This window comes from Canis lupus, chromosome 13 (genome assembly GCF_048164855.1).
Source record: "Canis lupus baileyi chromosome 13, mCanLup2.hap1, whole genome shotgun sequence".
NCBI lineage: Eukaryota > Metazoa > Chordata > Mammalia > Carnivora > Canidae > Canis > Canis lupus.
This window is the reverse complement of record NC_132850.1, coordinates 22,076,472-22,093,674: the sequence shown is the minus strand read 5'-3', so window position 1 is coordinate 22,093,674 and position 17,203 is coordinate 22,076,472. Positions and strand designations below refer to the sequence as shown.

At 36.8% G+C, this 17,203-nt stretch overlaps 1 protein-coding gene across 10 annotated transcripts in view; it reads right to left on the bottom strand.

Moving 5' to 3' along the window:
* NAV3 (neuron navigator 3) overlaps positions 1 to 17,203 on the bottom strand; it is a 355,345-nt gene that overhangs the window by 85,796 nt on the left and 252,346 nt on the right. For 8 of the 10 annotated variants that reach the window (XM_072772862.1, XM_072772863.1, XM_072772864.1 and 5 more), the window contains 4 exons: positions 7,534 to 7,666; positions 6,625 to 6,895; positions 4,936 to 5,644; positions 2,372 to 2,860 (listed from right to left, as the gene is read on the bottom strand). In XM_072772862.1, coding sequence (XP_072628963.1) covers positions 2,372 to 2,860; positions 4,936 to 5,644; positions 6,625 to 6,895; positions 7,534 to 7,666 — 1,602 coding nt within the window. The remainder of the gene's footprint in view (positions 1 to 2,371; positions 2,861 to 4,935; positions 5,645 to 6,624; positions 6,896 to 7,533; positions 7,667 to 17,203) is intronic. The other 2 variants (XM_072772868.1, XM_072772869.1) reach the window with 1 other exon arrangement.

The window sequence follows — 17,203 nt, the reverse complement described above, 5'->3', positions numbered from 1 at the left end:
CTGCTGACTGCTTAATTCTAATTACGTCAGGATCTCTGATAGGACCTAATTTTCTCTTCAACAGATCATACACTTTTTTGAATGTACTTTAAAGGATTAGAATAAATTACGACTGCCTGCAGTTTTGTTCCCAAGAAAGAAAAAATACAACTCTCATATCAAAAATTATTTCAATCTAGTAATTTCCTAGGGGGAACTAAAAAATATTTATATCATATATTATATCTAGGAAAGTATTTTTATTTTTAACAATTTAATATTCATCAATATATTTCACTAAGAATCCAGGATAAAATATGCATTTACTTTAAATTAGCCTACGGTTTATTTTAGAAAAATTGCTTATCTGGCTATTTTTAATACTGGAACACTTTCATTTGTAAAGCTGGTCTATTTCAAAAACTGACCAACAACAAGAAGATTTGCTTAAAGAAAATAAGTGACTGCATATTTGCCAGTGTATTTCTAAGTGAAAATGTATATTGACTTCTGCTAAAATATAGATAAAGTAAAAAATTAGCATTGCATTTGTATCCATAAAACTCAATTTTATCATCGGGTTTGATTTGAGGGTTACGTGGTTACAAATTGTTCCTTGTTTATTTTTCTGATTTTTTAATATCTAAATGCCAGAGAAATGGGTTGATGGCTAAATGGTCAACTTATTGCAGCCAAATATATAATTTAAAAAAACAGTAATCTGGAGGGTGATTTGGGTTAATAAATAATGACCTATTAGCAGTGTGATTATAAAATTATTATTTGGATTCCTCCCATATCAGTATACAATCAAAAGATACATTCATAAAACTATAGATTGTTAACAGACTTTCAGCATAATTTGATTTACTTGTTATAAGTTTTGAAAATGACATATGAGGGTGCCATTTACCTTCAAGTATGGAAATTCAAATCCAAGATGCTGTAGGAAGCCTAGCTTCTGAGATAAAAAATTAAACAAAACAGTACTTACAGCCAATGTTTTTGTGGCTATAGTTGCTCTTCATGTATGCTAGCTACGATAATAAAACTAGCAGAGACATAGATGCAAAGGCCTCTAGTTTAGTCTCTATCTCTCAACTTTGTCTTGTGTCTCTTGGTCCAGTTTTTGTTTATGCAGAAAAATGTTATTTTGCAATAAGTAGCCCACCATAGAAACTATCAAGCATAAACATTTCAGTTCTAAAATTCTTTTACCAGGGGGATGTCTCATGGGCATGGGTGTCCACATCCACGAGGGGACCAGGAGGTGCCGTGGATGGAAGCAATGCTTTGCGACACTTCACAAAGGCAGGACAAACAGAAGAGCAATGGGGAAGTGTTAGGTTAATGGGACAACTAGTGCAATGCGATAAGAGTCTAGGTGAGAGGTTTAGTCAAGGTTTTAAAAAATAATTCTGGGAGTAAGGCTGGAAGTCTGGAAAAGAGATGATGTTATCCCAGTAATAGATTGAAGAAAAGATTAGGGAATGATATCAGGCATTTTCCAGGGCCAGGAGTGCTTTCACACAGTAACACAACTAAGACGTGTGGCCAGGAGTGTTTCTAAAAGCCTTAGGTCAACAACTTTAAGGTTATCGTGGGGGAAAAAGTGTCAACTTCAGGACATTTTCCAGGGGGAAAGAGTCAGGACCATAATACGTGAGAAAGGATTTTTAGGGTGAAAGAATCTAAAGACATTTTGGTTAATATGAGACTTTCTGGTAAATATATTTGGTAAGACATGCCTCATTATGTGTTTCTCATGGTTAAGTTAAAAAAAAAAAAAAACCTCCTTAAACCAACGGGAAACACATTTATTTTCAAGGGGCCTATTAAAAATATCACTGATGTTATTAATTTTCTCTAAGAATTCCTATCTGACAATTGACTTTTTTTTCCAATTCAACTAGGATTCCCCAGTGACCTTTTTGCTATTTTCCACAGAAGTGCTAATAAAGTAAACTTAACATATCGCTCAGAGCATAATTGTAGAATCCATTTAAATTTGGTCTTTAAAAAATGCTTAAATTATCATAAGAAGCTATTGCTGTCTTGGAGCTTAGGCCAAATCATTAACATGTCTTGAGAAGACATCATTTAATACATAAATACAACGTTTTGAATTTTATTCAAATTGCCTATTTGGTATATACGTATGCATTCATATTAAAAAACTTAATTATACAAATATCCTATTCTTAATGGCTTTTTTTTTTCCTTCTACGAACTTGGTAATAAGAGCAAACAAAAGGCCCAGTCTCCTTAATCTTCTCTCTCTTCAGTTTTATGGTCCTTTGCACAGTGGCACTCCCAGTGACATCAAGGGGATTTAGTGGGGGAGGAGGGAGGAGAGAGTGAAGACTTCATCGATGCCTCTAGAAAAGCTCACCTTTCTGAGAGAGTAGATCTCACACTACCCGTTCTCATGAGCAGGCTCTGCACCTCGTGAGTGCCTGTGGTCAGTCCAGACAGGGAGCCATGGTGGCTGAGGGGGAGGTCAATGGACTCAGAGCTCGTATGGAGGCTAGTCAGGGACTGGTAACTCGGAGTGTCCTTGCTGCCGGCAGAGGAACTGCTCAGATTGGCAGCCCACACGAGACCACCTGAGGTGAAAGAGTGAACCGATGCTGGGCTGGAGGCCAACGAGTGACTTAAGCTTATAACATCTGTAGTTAAGTCTGAGGGTTTATTGAAGAGAGGGCTGCTGCTGCCACTCAGCCCACCAGCACTGCCCATGCTGCCCGTACCAGACGACGGTGACTCCAGACTGCCTTGCCGCGCTAATGTGGTACTAGGACTGGGCATTACTGAGGAGGATTTCACACCCTCAGTATTAGGTGCAGAGGCAGATTTGCCACCTGCCTTGGCACCAAACAACCTAAAAGAAAAACAAATAACAACTTCAGTTGTTCCAAGACACTGATATCCACATTTAATATTTAGGGTTACAGTACACAGAGCCAGGTGTGCTTTGGCGTACCACGCTGCCAAGCACCTCCTGTCTCTATGTTAATGAACTTTATAAACTTGAACTTCTTAATCTAGTGCCAAAAAAATCTCACGTGTCACCACAAGGGTAAGCCGGTACTGGGCTGACACCCAGGTGGTGGGGGTGGGGGGGAAGGGGGGGCAAAGCAAAAGTAGATCAAACATGAAAATCCTTGGCTTTCACAGTTTAAGTGACCATGAGAATCTTTGGAGAAAATTAAAGAGTTGGAGCACACTTGCTGTTACCTATTTACAGATCCATTATAATGAAACAACTTCTACGCATTCGGTATATAATACTTAAAATTTTTCTTTCTTTGTTTTTTTTTTTTTTTTCATTGTAACGGTTCATTCAAAATCTAAAAGGAGTGCTTAAGGCAAGGTTTAGGAGGTAATGTGACCTATCTGGTGGCCTGAGTGACTGTCAGAGAGCCGTTGGTTAGAAACAAGATTGGACACTATTGGCAACATGTTGGTTTGTGTGTATTTTCCCCAAGAAAGACCAAAGGGTTTTATGTCAGTTGCCAGTGCTATTCAAATACACATTTATAATAGTGATTTGAAACATCGCTGGTGCTTAGATGTTGGAGTTTCGTTCAGAAAACATTTTAGTTTTGTAAATGAAGCAGATGGTATAATCGAATTTATGTAAATATGGAAATAAAGTGATATGAAGTAATGGCATAATGATTACCAGCTAATTAAGTTGCAATGAAATCCATATTTCCTATAGTGACATATTTTATGACGAATATGAGAAATTGTTTCATAGGTAATGGGCCACTGGAGGGCACTATTGGCTTTTACTTAAGCAACAGAAATAATTACTCCCACTACAAGCCATTATTCTTTCCAGTGAGAATCAACATTTCAAAAAGCCAGTTTTTCAGAATTAATATTTCTACTGAGGAATATAACCTCTAGGTTTTCAAACAATCATGTATCTGGGATTGCTTAAAACGTACAAGTAAGTGTTACAAGACCCCTTACTCCCCAGTTATCAAGGTTCTTGGTTTACTTATCATAATAAAAACAAACATTAAAAATACGTAACACGTAAGAGATTATAAATCATACTCTATCATTTCAGGGGCAAAGAAACAGACCCAGAGAAGTTTAACCATTTGTCTCAAGTCTTTAACGGTATGTATTTTCCAGCCACTTAAAATATATTCGTATTTTAATACCACAAGTTCTCACAGCAGAACTGCACATACTGAATACCAAAGACAGTTCCTATACAGAAACCAAGTTATGCTGCTTATCAGAGTCCTATCAGAGAAAGCTGATGAAGCTACAAAATCTCACCCATTCCTTAGTCGTTAGCCTATTTGCACCATACAAACGTTTTCAAGTTCTGTCCATATCATATCTTGATTTTCATTAATATGTCAAGATACGGTACAGCATTGATCTGTCCAATGTAATCTCTTACATGAAAAACGATTTCATCTACATTCATGATCATCCGCTCATTAAGAGCCAGAAGATCATAAACACTGGAAATTAATACCAAGAGTTATGAAGACCTATTTTGTTTTATTTTTAACTGTGGAAAGAAGAGTTGAAAACCTAGGGAAATGGAACACGCGATTACTCTATTTTATCACTATCCCCCAGTACTGCCATCTGCTTTTAAGTTTCTTATAAATGCTGGTTGTGTTGCTAATATTAGAACAATAGTGGAATTGAGAAGTTTGAGCATTTCTCAAATGAACACCAATTTTTTTTTTTGCTAGCTAACTGTATGATCAGCTTTTTAAAATCCACAGTACTTAGAAACTAAATAAAAGATTCTAAGATATATGTACCTTAGAACATATATTTAGGTGATATATCTATATATTTAGGATATAGGATTTAGGACACACATAATAGTCTATATATATATACATAAATGGTTCGCATGTATCCTACAGTATAGCATTTTTAAAATTTTCCCAGCATCATTTTACACATTCTTACCTTCGAAACGTAGGTGAGGCAATGTCAGGATACTTGGATCCTGGCTGCCTGAGCCCTTGCGTCCCACAGGCACTGGCAGAGGTAGGGCTGGATTTGGGGGAACCTGATAAAGAGACACTCTCTGAATCTGAGACTGCTACTTTTTCCTTTTCCTTGTCTGTTTGGTTGACAGTAACAGGACTTGAGCGCCCTGACCCAATCTTAGTAGGTTCTCTGAGTTTCGAGGTGGAGGCCCCAGCTGACTTGCTGCTGACATTGGAATCAATACTGCTGGTGCTGGACCTGTGTCCACCTCGGCCGGGGATGCCACTTGTGCTTGATTTTGAAGGGCGGGGCAAGCTGCGGTACTGTAGGGAAGTCTTTGAGCTCACATGCAGCACACCATCATCCTGATTCTGTGAACCGTCCAGACTGGTTTTTCTCCCTGCATTTGACTTCCCACCAATGGCAGCAGATTTGGGGATTTTACCCAGGGTTGCTGATCCACTTGTTATTGTGGCTCCGCTGCTTGTGATCATAGTAGACGACCCTACTCCACTTGGTTTCTTAAATCCGAAAGAGCCAGGAGCAGCTGACCTTCCAATGCCCGAAGGGGGCTTTTTCCCCTCATCTCCACTGCTTTTTCCTGCATCTGAAGGAGACCTCTGTAGAGATGATCCTTTTAGAGGAGTTTTGCCTTTCTCAGAAGCTTTGGCATCATCGGTTTTCCCTAAGTAATGAGAAATACACAAATATACATGCCTGCACATTACGATTACATAATAACCTTTCTTTAAACAATGTGTAAACATGTGAATACGTCTCTGTATTACTTCAGTTCCTAAATACCCATTTAGACATCTTTATATTACTTCAGTTCCTAAATACCCATTTAGATCTAGATAGGTATGTGCTTTAATATATTGTGAGGATTGAGTACAAAGCTATGAAAATAATGGCTAAAGGAAATGTGATGAGTGATGAAGGAGATAAAGTGAAAACACATATTTTTGCAGTTTATTACTGTCTTAAACCTCACAACACTCTCCCTTTATCAGGACAGCACTTAATCTTATCAAGCTAAGTGCTCGAAAAAGAATTTATTTGACTATCTGTAAGATGCTTATATTTAGAGTCTCCTGGTACAAAACTACTTCAAATGGCACTATTTAAAATTAGGCACCATTTTAAAAATAGAAAGAGCATCTTAAAAAAAAAAAGATGGTACAATTTGGCAGAAGTCTTCCACTCTATTGTTTCATAAAGTAAAATTCACAAATGATGTTTCATATCTCCAGAATTCCAACCCATTAGATTAGTGTGATTGGTCTTGATTCTCAGTGGTAGTAGTGAAAATTAGTGGAATACTTCACATAAATATTCCAAACTTTCATAAGGAAGTCAGAGGGAAAGCAGTCTCATTTTTATTAAGCAGATTTCTTTTATTTCCACATGAACAGAAATGACTACGGCAGAATAGAGACACTCAATAGCCCCAAATTATAATGGTGCTCTCTAGAGAATGCCTAGATTGTGATATTCATGTGGACTTGCAGGGTAAAGTATGTGACATTTACATGGAAGAAAATAACCATACAGAGAAGAATATGATTTAATTAAAAATAAAGCTATTATTAAAGAGAACAAAGATTGAAGGGAAACCATAAATTAAAACATTTTTGCATAACAGCTGTGAAATGACAAGCCTACCGGGGGTCTTGAGTGCACTTGTGCCAGCTTTCTGCCTGGATGGCGCTCCTCCTTGGGCAGACATGCCTCTTCTCCAGGACCCCGTCTGTGAGATGGACAGGGATGCTTTCTGTCCCGTCTTCTCGGGGTCTTCAGGAAGGCCTGAGGAAACACCCTTCCACTTGCCCCCACTATCCACATGGCTGTCAAAGTCCTCTTCCGGTTTTTTCAGCTCCTCAGTAGTATCCCATGTCTCATCTGTTGTAGAACGTTTCTCCGAATCTGTCTTGAGCTATGAGGAAAATATTACAAAGAAACTTTGTGCAGAAAAATCTACAATGTGTGAATCGGCCTTGAAATGTACTTTTGGATAACTGGTTAAAAAAATGAAGCACTGATTTCTATTTCAAAAGAAATCCAATGACTCCTATTTTTATCTATGTCTTCATTTAAGTTTCATTAATTTTAGCCACATAATTCTCACTTGCACATATTAGAGAATGTCAGAATAAATATGTGCAGAAAACCCCAATTAAATGCTCCTGAGAAGGAATTTTCTATGTCAAATTTAACAAGGGAAAAGAGGACAAGATAAAACTTAATTATCTAATATCCATTCTTGATTTACCATTCTCAAGAGATGTAGTAATTTATTTCAGAGATCAATATAAAATTAATCAAGAACTATCTAAAATTAGACAATTAAAATAATTTCTAGGGTTAAAAACTATCAGTATTATAAAAGGAGAAATGGTAAAATAAGTGTTTCAGGGAGGCTTGTAATCAATGGAAAAAATACGTATACACAAGCTTCTAAGTTTATGCAATTATTTCAGATTCAGAGGGTGTACTGTATTTTATTCTGATATACAACAGATTGAGGGAAAAAGCTGGCAGAAGCATTAGAGAAAGACAGCAGCCACTTCTCACCTGGGTGTTTTTCCTGGAGGGGACAGTGATGTTGGAGTAAGAGCTGACTGAGGACGTGGTATTCAAGTCGTCAGTGCTGATGTTATCCAGGGTGTCACTGAGACCACTGCTCACAGAGCTGCTGTCATCCCAGCTAAAGGCAGGACACAGAGCAGCAAGGAAGTAAACACACTTGCACAAGGCAAGTCACCTATATTTCCATATACATGTATTGGGAAGATAATACTCATTTTTTTACTCTCATGATGGAAAAATTATTGACTTTTCATCTTTGGAGAATCATAGTAAATAAGAATTGAATGATGTTCTGAGGATAACCTTATCTGATATTTGCAAAGAATCAGTGTCTAGTGCAGATCCAGGTTCCAGGGGAGTATCTAGAGAGTGAATGAAAACACTGCTGCAAATATTGCATGGTATCAGGAAAGGATAAGACCACCAATTCCTTTATTTTTCCCCCTGGAGAAAAGCAACAGAGCATATAAGAACTCATTCTTTGTTCTGAACGTTAAGAAAAGCCAAACTGTGCTTTAGTTAGGAATCAGAAAGTCATTCTTCATTCTTTCTCCTCCCTCAGTAACTACTTCTAATGATTCACCAACTCTTGGACACTGAGTTTCACTTCTATCATATCATCGCTCCTGCCATACCTTACAGTTTCTGGCCCTGACAATAAGTAATAACCTCTTATCTGGCCTTCCTGCCTTTGGTCTTTCTCAATACAACTTCATTGCTATATCTGGGCCAATGATCAAAATGATCAAAGATTCACATCTGGTCAGAGACTTCTCTTTATCAAAGCCATATATTCCAAAATAGAATGCACCTGCCTCAAAGGATGAACAAGGCAACCTATTGGGCCATAAGAAAAAAAAAATCTGAAATTCTGAATATATTTGTTAGATACATTTAAAGAAGAAAAAATAAAATAGGCTACATTAATATTCATGTGCAGGCTAACACGCTCACGGAGCCAGTGTGTCAGATGATGCAGAAGAAATGTAGGATAAGCAGGTTAAGTTGAATGAGAATGGCAGCTCCAGGATTCAAAGGGGTGGGACACAGTTCTCTCATTTACTGGCTGGTTCTCAGTCTACTGTGATGTATTGCTGCTTACTTGTGTTCTATTAAACAAATTCATGCACAATGGGATACATATATTAGATACAGATAAAAGTTAAGTTTCACAAAATGGACAAGTGTCTTTAAAAACCTTGTGCAAAAGAATATCCTTAATGAAAGCATAAGCAAACCACAGAAGTATGGTGGTGAACTGATACTTTTCCTACTCTGTTATGTGTATTTGATAAGTCATATCATAAATTCAAAATAATAGTAACGTATTGAGATGAGATATGAAACCAATAAGAAATGCAATTATTTAGAAGAAAATAAAATTTGAATTTATAGTAAATAGTGTTAATGATGACCCCTCCCTAGCTGCATATTTTGTGATATTAGTTACTGATAGCATAAAACATCATGATTATAAAAGATATTTATAAGTCAGATTATCAATAAAAACTGTATTTTCATTGAGATATCATTAACATATGACTTTATATCAGTTTTAGGTGTTCAACATAACGAATGACTTGATAAATGCATCTGTTACAAAATGACTACTACAAAGGTTTATTTAATATGCAATTGTTACAAATTCTTTTTTGTGATGAGAACTTTTAAGATCCACTCTCTAAGCCCACAGGGTGCACAAGGCAAATGATTTCTCATAACAATTGGCTTGGAAAGCAAAAAGTGGCCTACGTTCATGAGTTCTTGCAACCAGGAAGAGCCCAAAGAGCATTGAACTGCTCCTGGAGAGAAGGCATGGCAAGCAGCTTGGGGACACACAGCTTGGAAATAGTGATCTGAAGAGCACCTGGGGCACACAGTGTAAAGGTTATCTGCTCTTTTTGGAGCATGTCCCACAAAGGTATCATTCACGGAGAGACCCCTCCAAAAACAAAGGAACTGGCCAGCACCATTTCCCTTCCCCTATCCCTTAGCACAAGCATAGGGCAACCCGTGGAAACCAGTTCAGTACCCACACTTGCTACCTAACATGCTTACACCAAGCTGTTCCCCCACTCTACTCACATGCTTCATGGAATTGACCATCACAGTCCCAGTGTGAAGGGCACACTGGATGAAACACTTGTCCAGGGTCCATGTCTTTTGACCCTGGAGTTTTGCAGAGCCTCAGTTCTGGAAGCAGTGATGACAGCTCTCATTTCACAAGCATACCAAAGCAATATCTAGCTAAAACTCAGCAAGGTCAGGCAAAGGACCAAACATTGCCCCACAAGCAATGACAGCCTCTGCAGATGACTGGGATGAAGGATAAAGTGTCCAGGACACAACAGCAGAGCACATGCAGCTTACATTCAAGATACTTCTTGAAGTCATCAAGCCCTGGGGAATAGGGAACACCACACTGCAGGAGGCTATACCCTGCACCACACTATAGGCACTATTCTTCATAAGGATAATTACCTTCAAGAGCAGGAGATGCAGCGTACTTTTCTAATACATGGAAGTAGGCACAGAGACTTAAAATGAGAAGACAGAGGAATCTGTCCCAAGTGAAAGAACAGGACAAAGCCACCACCAGAACTCTAAGTGAAACAGATATAAGAAACATACCTCATACAGAATTTAAAGTAGTGATCACAAAGATATTTGCTGGACTTAAGAAAAGAGTGGAACACATCAGTGAGACCCTTAATACAGAGATAAGGAATAACAGAGCAGAGGCGAAGGGCTCAATAAATGAAATCAGAAACACACATGATGGAATGAACTGCAGGCTGGATGAAACAGAGGAATGAATCACTGACCTAGAAGAGAGAGTAGTGGAAACTAATCAAGCCGAACAGAAGAGAAGAAAAAGAATTATGCAAAATGAGAATAGACTTAGAGAACTCAGTGAGTCCTTCATATGTAATTACATTCATTTTATAGAGTCCAAGAAGAAGACAGAGAAAGGGAGCAGAAAATTTATTTGAGGAAATAATAGCTGAAAGCTTTCCTAATCTGAGGAAGGAAACAGATATCCAAATCCAAGAGGCACAGAGAACCCAAAACAAAATTAACAATAGCAGTTTTAAACTAAGACGTATTGTAATTAAATTGGCAAAAGATAGTGGTACAGAAAAAGCTTTAAAAACACCAAGAAAAAAGAAGACAGTTACATACAAAGGAAACCTCATAAGGCTAGCAGCAGATTTTCAGCAAAAACTTTCCAAGCCAGAAGGGACTGGCATAATCTGTTTCACGTGCTGAATGGGAAAAAATCTGCAGTCAAGAATACTCTATCCAGCAAGGTTACCATCCAGAATAGAAGGAGACATATAGAGTTTCCCAGACAAACAAAACTAAACAAGTTCATGACCACTAATCCAGCCCTGCCAAGAAATACTAAAGGGGACTCTGTAAGCGGAAAGGAAATACCAAAAGTGACAGTATGAAGGCAGAAAACACAAAAGCAAGAAAAATGAACATTTCTATAAAAAGTCAGTCAAGGAACTCAGAAAATAAAAGAATATAAAATACATCCCCGGGATCCCTGGGTGGCGCAGCGGTTTGGCGCCTGCCTTTGGCCCAGGGCGCGATCCTGGAGACCCGGGATCGAGTCCCACGTCGGGCTCCTGGTGCATGGAGCCTGCTTCTCCCTCTGCCTGTGTTTCTGCCTCTCTCTCTCTCTCTCTCTCTCTCTCTCTCTTTCTCACTGTGTGCCTATCACAAATAAATAAAAAAAAATTAAAAAAAAATACATCCCCATTTACCTAAAACGTGTGAGGACATATGTTCAAACTTAAGAATGTGTTCAAACTTAAACAACAATCAACTTAATATAGACCGCCATTTGCAGAAGATATTAAATGTAAGCCTAATGATAGTCACAAATCAAAAACCACTAATAAATATGCAAAGAATAAAGAGAAAGAAATCCAAATAGATGACTAAAGAAAATCAGCAAACCATGAAAAAGAGAAAGCCAAGCAAGGACCAGAGAAAATCTTCAGAAACAACTACAAAACCAGCAATAAAATGGCAATAAATATATCTACCAATAGTTATTTTGAATGTAAATGGACTAAATGTTCCAGTCAAAAGACAGAGTGTGACATAAATGATATAGAAACTAAAAAATCAATAGAAGATATCAATGACCCAGATGTTGGTTCTTTGAAAAAAAAATCAATAAAATTGATAAATGTCTAGCCAGACTTATCAAGAAAAAAGAGAAAGGACCCAAATAAATAAAATTACAAATGAGAAAGGAGAAATAACAACCAATACCACAGAAATACAAACAATTATAAGAGAATATTCTGAAAAACTATATGCCAAGAAATTGGACAACCTAGAAGAAATGGATAAATTTCTAGAAGCATATAAAGTATCAAAGCTGAATCAGAAAGAAATAGAAAATTTGAACAGACCAATTACCAGCAATGCAATTGAATTAGTAATAAAAAAAACTTCCAATAAACAAAAGTCCAGGACCAGGTGGCTTCACAGGTGAATTCTACCAAACATTTAAAGAACATTTAACATCTATTTTTCTCAGACTATTCCAAAAAATAGAAAAGGAAGGGAAACTCCTAAATTTATTTCATGAGACCAGCATTACCCTAATAACCAAACCAGATAAAGAAATCACAAGAAAAGAGAAGTACAGGCCACTATCTCTGATTATCATAGATACAAAAATCCTCAGTAAAATAGTAGCAAACCAAATTAAAAAAATCATTCATCACGATCAAGTGGGATTTATTCCTGGGTTGCAAAAGTGGTTTAATATTTGCAAACAATCAATGTGATACATCACACCAATAAGAGAAAGGGAAGAACCATATGATCATTTCAACAGATGCAGAAAAAGCATTTGAGAAAGTGCAACATCCATTCATGATAAAATTCCTTAACGAAGGAGAATTAGAGGGAACATACCTCAAGATAATAAAGGCCACACATGAAAAACCCACAGCTAACATCATACTCAATGGGGAAAAACTGAGAGCATTTTTCCTCCAGGGTCTGGACAAGACAAGAATGCCCACTCTCATGACTTTTACTCAACATAGTACTGGAAATCCTAGCCATGCAATCAGACAATAGAAATAAATAAAAGGCATCCAAATTGGTAAGGAAGAATTAAACCTTCACTATTTGCAAATGACATACCATATATAGAAAATGCAAAAGATTCCACAAAAAAAAATTGTTAGAAATGATAAATGAATTCAGTAAAGTTGCAAGATACAAAATCAACGCACAGAAGTCTGTGGCATTTCTATACACCAATAATGAAGCAGCAAAAAGAGAAATTAAGAAAACAATCCCATTTTGAACTGCACCAAAAATAATAAGATACTTAGGAATAAATCTAATCAAAGAAGCGAAAGACCTGTACTCTGAAAACTATAAAATACTGATAAAGAAATTGAAGAGGACACAAATAAATGGAAAGACATTCCATGTTCATGGATTGGAAGAAGTATTGTTATCATGTGCCCCAAACAATCTACAGATTTAATGCAATCCTATCAAAATACAGCATTTTTCACAGATCTAGAACAATCCTAAAATTTGTATAGAACCACAAAAGACTCCAAATAGCCAAAGTGATCTTGATTAAGCAAAGCAAAGCAGGGAGCATCACAATTCTGGACTTCACGTTACATTACGAAGCTGCAGTCATAAAACAGTATGGTACTGGCATAAAAATAGACCCACAGTTCAGTAGAACAGAATAGAAAACCCATAAATGAACCCACAATTATATGGTCAATGAATCTTTGACAGGAAAGACTATCCAATGTGAAAAAAAATACAATATATTCAACAGATGATATTGGGAGAATTGGACAGTCGCATGCAAAAGAATTAAACTGGAGCACTTTCTTACACCACACATGAAAATAAACTCTAAATGGATTAAAGACCTAAATGTGAGACCTGAAGCCATAAAAATCCTAGAAGACAGCACAGGCAGTAACTACTTTGACATCAGCCATAGTTACTTTTCTTCTAAATAGGTATCCTGAGGCATGGGAAACAAAAGCAAAAATAAAAGACTAGGACTACATCACAAAAAGGTTCTGTGTAGTGAAGGAAATAATTAACAAAACTAAAAGGCATTCTGCAGAATGGGAGAAGACATTTGATAATGACATACCTGATAAAAGGTTAGTATCCAAAATATATAAGGAACTTATAAAAACTCAACTCCAAAAAAGGAAATAATCCAATTTAAAAATGGGCAGAAGGCATGAACAGACATTTCTCCAAAGAAGACATGCTGCTGGCCAACAGACACATGAAAAGATGCTCATCATCACTCATCATCAAGGAAATGCAAATCAAAGCTACAATGTGATACCACCTCATACCTGTTTGAATGGCTAAAATCAAAACACAAGAAAAAAATGTTGGCAAGAATATGGAGAAAAAGGAACCCTTGTACATTGTTGGTGGGAATAAAAACTGGTGCAGCCACTGTGGAAAACAGTGTGATGGTTTCTCAAAAAAGTTAAAAATAGAGCTATCCTACACCAAGCAAAGTAAGTCAGAGAAAGACAAATACCATATGATTTCACTCATATGTGGAATTTAAGAGACAGAACAGATGAGTAAAGGGGGAGGAGAAGGAGGAAGAGGAGGAAGAGGAGGAGGAGGACGAGGAGAGAGAGAGAGAGAAATCAAGAAATAGACTTTGAACTATAGAGAACAAACTAAGGGTGACCATAGGGGGCGTGGGTGGAGAGATGGGTGAAATAGATGATGGGGATTAAAGAGTGCATTTGTGATGAGCACCAGGTGATGTATGGAAGTGTTGACGCACTATATTGTACACCTGAAACTCATGTAACACTGTATGTTAACTAACTGGAATTAAAATATAAAATATAAAAACTTCAAAAAATATAATTTTCTTCAAATTTTAAAAGCCTAGTGTTACTTCTGGATTCCAAAATCTTCCTCCTAATACTGAAATTGCTTTCACAAAGGTCAATTAACCCATGAATTGAGTGCTTACTATGTGTCCTACTCTTCTAATTACTTAATATGTATTTTATAATCACCAAATAAATATATGAGGCAGGCATTATAAATATTAAGAGGTTCAGGCAGGTTAAATGACATGTCTAAGAGTCCAGGAATTATGTCCCATGGCTTGATTAGCATTATGCTCCCTGTCTCCCATCTTTTCACCCCTTCTCTCTTGAAATATATCAATTATGAGTCTTTTCAGATTCAGTCTTTACAAGTCCTTTGCAAGGTTCACAGAGTCCTCCAAATCCTTTTTTTCCCCGCTTTTTTGGGATTCCTCTGAATTCCTCAATATTCAGAAATTAATCTTATCTCACCTTTTACATTCCTCCTTGGAAATTCCCTAGTCTTCCACAACTTCAATATCACCTCTATGATTAGGACACTTAGATTCACATCTATAACCAGACTTGTTCCTATCGGATCAGCATTTCTAGCCTACTGCTAGGATATCTTGTCAACATCTCAAAATCACTCTGCCTAGACTATATCATTTCCCTTTAAAAATTATTCTCCCTTTCATTACCACACAGTTACCCACATTATGTATTAATCTTTCTGTCGTAAAATCTAAGTGTTATTGCCTCTCTTCTCTCATTTGGCTCCATTCTTACTTACATTGTCTCTAAGCCTTGAAAATCTTCCCAGCTACAGGTAACACAGCCATCCTTTTGTTCCACATATCCACTGCCTCTGCTTGTCTTTCCTTCCATAAAAATTATTAGTAAGTATCTGCTTTTATTCATTAAGTGATGAATAAATTACAGTCCCTCTCCTTGAAGAACTCTGTGTTTATTGTTGAAGACAAATATTTAAATAAATGATGACAATAAAATGTGGTAATTGTAATAGAACTGCATGTTAAATGAATGGCAGGGCAGGGCTACTATCACTTATTTGAAGAGCTGAAGAATTATTTCACAATGGGAATATTGTAGCGTGATCAGATGAAATCTATGTTAATCACCGTATTGTAGCATATATCACCTGTTAAGTGATGTGTTTTTCTATATTGTTGATCATAATTTGGATTGCCTGAAGTCAGGGAGTGTATTTGATCTTTATAATCTTAGCACACATCATAGTGTCTACTGCTAAATAGATAATTAGTAGATGTTTGTTAAATGAATACAACAATTTTACTTTTGAAAATGTTCCTTCTATCCAGTAATGTTAAGTTAGAGTGAATCCAATAATAAATGCAGGTTTTGAAAAAAATTTGTTTGACATATTTCTTTGCTAAACAAACTTTAAAGGAGCAAACTTTGATTGATGACAACATTATTTTCCTAAATTTATCCTGTGATTTTGACTTTCATCTTTGATTTTGTGGATACCAGAATTCTCCCTAGCTACGATGCAATTAATCTTGTTCATTATGGCACACTTAATTAAACTGAAAAAGCTTCATAAAAATAGGGGTTTTTTTACTGAAAAAAAAATGACGATTTACTCACATAATTAGCTCTGAGGTCTCAAGCCTCATCAATATATTTTTTCCATCCTTTCATTTTTAATTTCATTAAGATGTGCTATGAATTCTTGCTGATATTCTTTATAAAAGGGCAGCTCTTTTTCTCTTCCAAGTTACAGATCTGTCACTCTGCTAAATTTTTCTCTACAATCTAGGACAGCTCAATACATTACAAGACTGTGGATCTTATCCACATAGATTGCATATATACCCTGGATTGTTTCCAGTTTTTAAATACTATGAATAAAACTGTTAAGAACATTCATACACATTCTACTTATGTGACATTTTAGAAGAGGCAAAACTACATATATGTAGGATGATCAGTGATGGCCAGTGCTCAGAAGTATGGGAAGATTTGTAGTGGCCATACAACATAACTTGATGCATATGTCAAAACTCAGAACTGTAGGGAAAAAAATTCCTGTGTTAAAGCCCAAAATACAGCCAATTACCCTGTTGGTAAATTACAATTTAGATATACACTAGATTATTAACTATTCTAAGAGAATGATTTCCTGGCATGCCTTTTATTATGTATATTTTAAATGCTCAATAACTCAATGGGGCTAGGGATCTATTTTATTTATCGATCAGTGCATTTGTAGCTCTGACCCCCACATGCACCTCTGGATTCACACTTAGAAGCAGACCTGCTTGAAAACAAATGTGTTCTATGTTTGAGGTCATTTTTTCTTCCTGCTTTTTATAATGAAGAATTCTGAAATATTAACTAAATTATTTTATTATTTTTAGAGGGGGGTACGGTGGGAAGGAGAGAGAAAGAGAGAGAAAGAGAGAGAAAGAGCAGGGGGTGGGGGGAGAGAATCTTAAGCAAACCCTGCACCCAGCGTGGAGCTGAACAGGGGGCTCAATCTCACAGCCCTGGGATGATGACCTAAGCCGAAATCAAGAGTCGGATGCCCAACTGTCTGAGCCACCCAGGTGTCCCTAACTAAATAATAGTTAAAATAAGTTTTCAGATTTAAAACTAACACTAGAGGAAAATGATAGTCCTATTTGTGGGCAATTTTTCAACAGCACAGTCCTATTTTTAGTGTAGTAGCTGTTCACATAGCAGGTATTCAATCAGGCTCTTCCATAGTTCATATTGCCAGCTCCACTGTCCTACTT